Raw genomic sequence first — 6,000 nt, 5'->3', positions numbered from 1 at the left:
TAATAAAGTAGTCTTATAAATGTACAAAATGATACAAAAACAAAAGTTTTGATCGTTTACTAAGAGAGAAAAAAATACTTTTTATGGATTTTTGGCTCAAATCTGCACTTTGATAGGAAGCGTTTAAAAGCTATCAAAGTTCTAGTTTGTATGAAAAATCACATTTATTTGATATATTTTGAAAGTTTAGTCCCTCATTATTAATTTAACTTACATTTGAAAATTTCTCCAAGTCTTCGATTGTGTAAAAATTATAACTAAATTCATTGTTCTATTATAATTTTGAGAGGCAGAAAAGAAGATATTTTCATACGCCACCATTCCGCCAAAAATATAGTCCCTGCTAGTTTTCAAACGCAGTTTACCATTTCTATTTAAAGTTGTACATTTGTGATGAGGAAAGAAAAATGTGGTCTTTTAAATCCCTTACACCTAAATATATAAGACATATAAGCAAATATACTCTGAATGTTTCATCTAGTCAGAAACCAGAGAAGAATCCTACCTTAAGTATCTTTATGTTCTTTTTTTCCTCCTCATCTTGATCAAGAGGTCTCTTCTCTGGAACAAATGAAGCCAATTCTAAAATACCAGTACTAGTATCCATGGTGTGTGTTTTCCATTTCCCATTCTTTGGCTTGCGCTGTTTATATACTATTCATATAAATCTAAACCACACCTCTTTTACCCTTCTCCCTTTCTATCATATCTGTCTTAATTTTTTTTTTTTTTTTTTGGGGGGGGGGGGCTATATACACATGACACTTTTTCCTTCATTCCATATTCATTAAGGTTAAATTTATCATTTTTCTTCTAGGAGGGGGAGCTATACCAACACATCGTAGATGCTCCTCCCCCCTTTTATCTACCTTCCTAAAAATTTCATTTTTCTCCCCTTCATTTTTTGGGGGTCTAAATTGGACACATAATTGATGCCGCTCCCCCTTGTAATTGACCCACCACCCTTATTCATAGGGGGCTATACAGACACGGAGCGTGGCTATACAGACACTATTGCAGCAGCAAATGAATTTTGTATGTTATAAATTGTAAATGTTATTAATGAAAGAAAGCCCCAAAAATATATTTGGACCCGGATTTATATATATTCTAGGGGGTTGCGGGAGGGGGGATAGGTCCTTTGATGGCATCCTAATATGGTTGCTCTAATATATCTTGAATTATGTCAAAAACACAATTTCCCAATTTTTGCCCGACCCCCCTGAAAGTTGGGGATCTTAATTTCGGTCTGCCCGTCCATGGAACTTGCTCTAATATATCTTAAATTATGTCGAAAACACAATTCACAATTTTGCCCCCCCCCCCCTGAAAGTTGGGGATATAAATTCGGTCTGCCCATCCTTCTTTTTGTAATCCTGTCCGTCTATTACACTTTGGTTTCAATCAATATCTCGTGAAGCCTTTGAGCTTATACAATGAAATTAAAATAATAGTTTTGGGTCTGGAATGTTTAGGAGGGGGGGGGGGGGTTCCTGTCCACAAGCACACGTGAGAATTATATAAGGATTTTGAAGATACTTGTTTGTGAGAAGAACCTTTATAAACCGACAAATATGGCTTTAATAGGTACATAGGTATTGTACCCATATCATAAATCCAGGGATATGACATTTCACGAGTGACGTACTGATGCCCTGTTCACACGACGAGTTTAATTCGCAGTAAATTAATGCGAAGTAAACTAATGCGAATCAAATTAATGCGAATTAAATTGCGTTCACACGACAGGTAATGCGAAGTAAACTAATGCGAATTAAAATTTTTCTTTTACAGTCAGGCGTCAGTAAGTCTATTATGACGTCATTTGTAAATCACGTCATGTATGCAGAGCCATCCTTTGATACATCATGTAGTGGCGACATGTATTCAATGATTTTAGTGATTAACATTCTTTCCCTCAATTTTTGAACCAAATATAGCACAAATACCTATATATAACCACCAACATGTGTCTTGTGAATCTAAATTCTGGCCTTACGCATGCATAAAATTAAAATTCGAATTAGCTTTGCTTAGCTTTCATTCGGAGTTAATTGGAAGTAATTTAATGCGCAGTACATTGAAACTTAAACTAATTAGCATTAAATTCTCCTTGTGAACGCTGAGCGAAGCTAATTCGCAGTAACTTTACGTTTAATTCGAATTAAACTCTCCGTGTGAACAGGGCATGAGACTCTGCTTGATATTTAGAACAACTAAATATTAAAGCAAATGTCGAAGTTTATAAACGACTGTGCTGCAATGTACATGTATCAGAAAAACATCGATAAATAAAACCATTTCAAGTATTTTTATTTTTACGAAAACAGCGATATGTATGCTTAAAATAAGGGTATTCCTAAAAGATCCGCTCCTATAGATTCTAAATTTTCATTGGCTGTCCCAAAATTAAATCCATTAAGGTCAGTAATCATGGCGGATATATTTAAGTAGTGATGTTGCTATACACGAAAAATAACCGCTATATGGATTGTTGTGAATATTTTTGAATCGATTTATGTCTTGCATAATTACATTTTTGGAATCCAGATAAGATATGTTAATAAAATAGCCGCTGATAATTTGAATCGAAATCCATGCGGGAGTGATTCACTGCCGCATTGCACTTTTACGGAAATCCTAAGGAGTTGTAGCCCTCTACCATAAAAAAAAAACGGAGAGGGCTACATTATTGCAGCTACATTTAACTATGAGAGAGATCAGAGGAAAGCAATACAAATATAAACAAAGAATGTAAAAAAAAAATAATAAAATATAAAAGCATAGTCTTGAGTAGGTCTAACTACCTCCGTAAGCCCAGTGTATTGATTCAAGTAGACGGGAAATACTCTATAGTCCGACATTTTTAATTTAAAACGAAGATCCATCAATTGAAATGAAATAAGTCAGCCAAAATACGTCCCAAAAAGTGAAAGCTAAATTTTTCTGATGAAATAATTATAGTGAACATAAAATTTTTGAAATGCTCACTTTAATCTGTGAGTAGCCTGTCTAAATTGAACATTGGTTGTTTTCGGAAAAAATTAAATAATGCACCTGTATAAGCCACGGCCTTATTAATGTAAAAAAATGAACATTGACAGAGATATTAAGGGAGAAATAGTTCTTTGAGAAGGATTTTTTTTTTTTTTTTTTTTTTTAATCAAAATCTTGTTTCAGTGTTTGATAATTTTAATGTACTTATCATCAAAGGCGTGTCCCCTTACACACACACACACACCCTCTCACATACACACACACACCCTCACACACACACACACACACCCTCGCCCTCACACACACACACACCCTCACACACACACTCACACACACACACACACACACACCTTTTCTCTCTTTCTCTCTAACACACCCTAGCCCTCACACACTTCCTCTCTCACACACTCACGCACACATCAAAGCAAACTTAAAACTTTATTATGACAGAGTCAGTCCCTCGTACATTCCATGCAGTAATCTTAACAGCTTACTGAAGATGGAGGTCCTAGGATTTATTGATGTGCCAGACTTTCTCCTGACTTTACTGCTGATTTTATTGTCTTTATACGTGTAAGTTTTCATTCCCATATCATTGATCGTATCTAGGAATTATTAATTCAAAGAAAAATACAACATTTGTGGAGCCTTTTCTTTTCTTTTTTTCTTCCTTTTTTAAAAAAACCTACTCGTGCATATCAAGTTTCATGTCTTAATGTGTACGGTATACTTCTTGTAGCATAAATATAATTTTAATTCAATTTTGATAGAAAAGTTTGGAATATTTCATTTTTTATGTTAAAATATTGTCTATTAAGAAACCACATATCTATTTTCATATTTTAACTTTAAATGTTTAAATTAACCTTTCATATGAAAAAAAGTTGACGTTCAAAATTAACTATAAAATTACATTTAATATGAGAAGGAAATTCAAGAAAAATCTTCTTTGAATGTATGTTTAAATGATAGGATTGTATGCAATTTATGGTTTATAGACTCATGATGAAAAAAAACTTAACATATACATCAAAATACATTTAAAATTCCAAATGTTAGCAAGTTTTAAAGTGTGCAAATTTAATACAAAATAAATGATCAGCAGCAAATGTCGTTCTCATAATATTTCCTCCTTGATGAAAGGTTTTCAAAATGCAAGTTGCGATTTTGGAGGAGACGTGGCGTTCCTTATCCTAAGATGAAAAATGTAAGTGAATTATGTACTTCAGTATCTCTTTTGAATAAATTAATAATTTAAAAAAATATTAGTACTTTCTTTTAAAAATTGGTCACTCAAAGTCTAAGAAATGACATGAATTTAATGATTGAAATTTTAATTTATAGCAATCATATGCATGGGAGCGATATATTTTTTTTATATTTTAAAACATTTATAAATAATCATTTATTTTTACCACGTAGGGTGTTGGAAAAATTGACTTGAAAATGCAGTCAACAAGCTTCAAAAACCCTAGGTAAGTACATTTCAGAACCTAAAAGTCATTATATATTTAGGAGGTTTCACACAAAACTTCGTCAAAAAAAAAATTTCTAATTTAGCTCTTCTCTACATATTGTTGAGAAGTGAGCTAATCGTGACCGGGCGAATTTAATTTAAAACGGGGCAAATCTATTTGCAATGGTGAAAATAAACCTGTATACAGTATTCAAATTCTCTCTTTTGGATTGCTCCGAAGCTATGATAGGAATATGCATTCCATCAATCGCTCGGGCTCAATTACCGTTTAGCTCATGATGACTTTCTTCCACCTTTCTCTGTCTTTTAATTCAGGCAAGCTATTCACATATAAGTTAATGTTACAGGAATTTCAATAAACTTGTTGAAAGTAAGCATTCGTAAGTATCCTCCTTGGCATCTGATCCCAGCATGAATGTCCAGGGTTTCGTGTTAATTTCCTATTCACATAGTTGTATTGTCCAAAGATCTTACATATCGATCACAGTTAGCGAGCTATGTATCTGAACAAGAAAATGTGTCGGACAAACCTTTTGCAGGATTATTTAAACCCATTTGGACGTCTTGCACATAGCAGATCTCGGAAAGGAATACACAGAAGTTACAAATTGGACATATTTTTATTTCCAACGACTGGAGTTTCGTAAATGAAAATTGCGTCGTCATGCAGCCTTCAAAGTCTTATTCGTTCAATTCCGGACTATATAATAAAACAATTATGGACTCTTTTGGTGTTGCCTTTGTCAATATTTATACTTTTCGGGTGAATAACAAACCATATTTAACACCAGAAGAGTCCATAATTGTAAAATAAATAAAGCACAAAGAAATTCACATTTTTTTAATAAGGATATCCACTTCCGCCCCAGCCCGGGGGTGAACTCTCTTCCTACGGAATCTGTCTCCTAAAACTACAGGAAAAGCGCGTTAGACCGCTCGGCTTTCATTCATTCATTCATTCATACTTTATTTCCCTCATTAGAGGATCATGCGAAGAGATTATGCGAAGACATGAATATAAATATATATATATATATAAACATGGACAGATACCAAACAAAGTTAACATATATACAATGAAGACAACGTATGCAAATAAATGGGAAAACTAACAAAAGGAAAAAGAGATAGGAAAATAAGTGAATAAATTACGAGTTGTCAAAAACAAACAAATCCAATTTAAATAAGGAAATAAAATTGATCTATTCACAAATTTGTAATTTGAAGGCCACTATAAACTAATTGTGTGTGTATATATGTTGTCCGCTGGCAATTTGCTACTGAAATTGAAGGGCTCGGTTGTAACACGTGGCAACATTACGTATGTAACGAAAGTTGGTCATTTTAAGCTGTCGGAGATCTTCTTCAGATAGCAAGTGAACGGAATTACGTCCAAGTAGAAGCACAAATATCTCGTCATCTGTCATTGCACAAATTTCTGCAGAGAGGTGGACATCAAAATTGTTGGAAATGTCTTCCCACCAGCAGTTACGTAGATTCGATGTTAGGGAACAAGAGCAGGTGAT

At 33.7% G+C, this 6,000-nt stretch overlaps 1 protein-coding gene across 1 annotated transcript in view; it reads left to right on the top strand.

Moving 5' to 3' along the window:
• Window positions 1-3,462: 3,462 nt before the first annotated feature.
• LOC134259917 (uncharacterized) overlaps window positions 3,463-6,000 on the top strand; it is a 34,327-nt gene continuing 31,789 nt past the window's right edge. Inside the window, exons 1-3 of the mRNA XM_062742512.1 lie at window positions 3,463-3,570; window positions 4,141-4,204; window positions 4,420-4,472. Of these exons, the coding sequence (XP_062598496.1) occupies window positions 3,497-3,570; window positions 4,141-4,204; window positions 4,420-4,472 (191 nt within the window). The 5' untranslated portion in view covers window positions 3,463-3,496. The remainder of the gene's footprint in view (window positions 3,571-4,140; window positions 4,205-4,419; window positions 4,473-6,000) is intronic.

This window comes from Saccostrea cucullata, unplaced genomic scaffold (assembly GCF_032062105.1).
Source record: "Saccostrea cucullata isolate Sc308-1 unplaced genomic scaffold, CSIRO_AGI_Scuc_v1 ctg1448, whole genome shotgun sequence".
Taxonomy (NCBI): Eukaryota; Metazoa; Mollusca; class Bivalvia; order Ostreida; family Ostreidae; genus Saccostrea; species Saccostrea cuccullata.
Note: the sequence above shows the minus strand (reverse complement) of the source record. Positions and strands in the feature narration are given on the sequence as shown.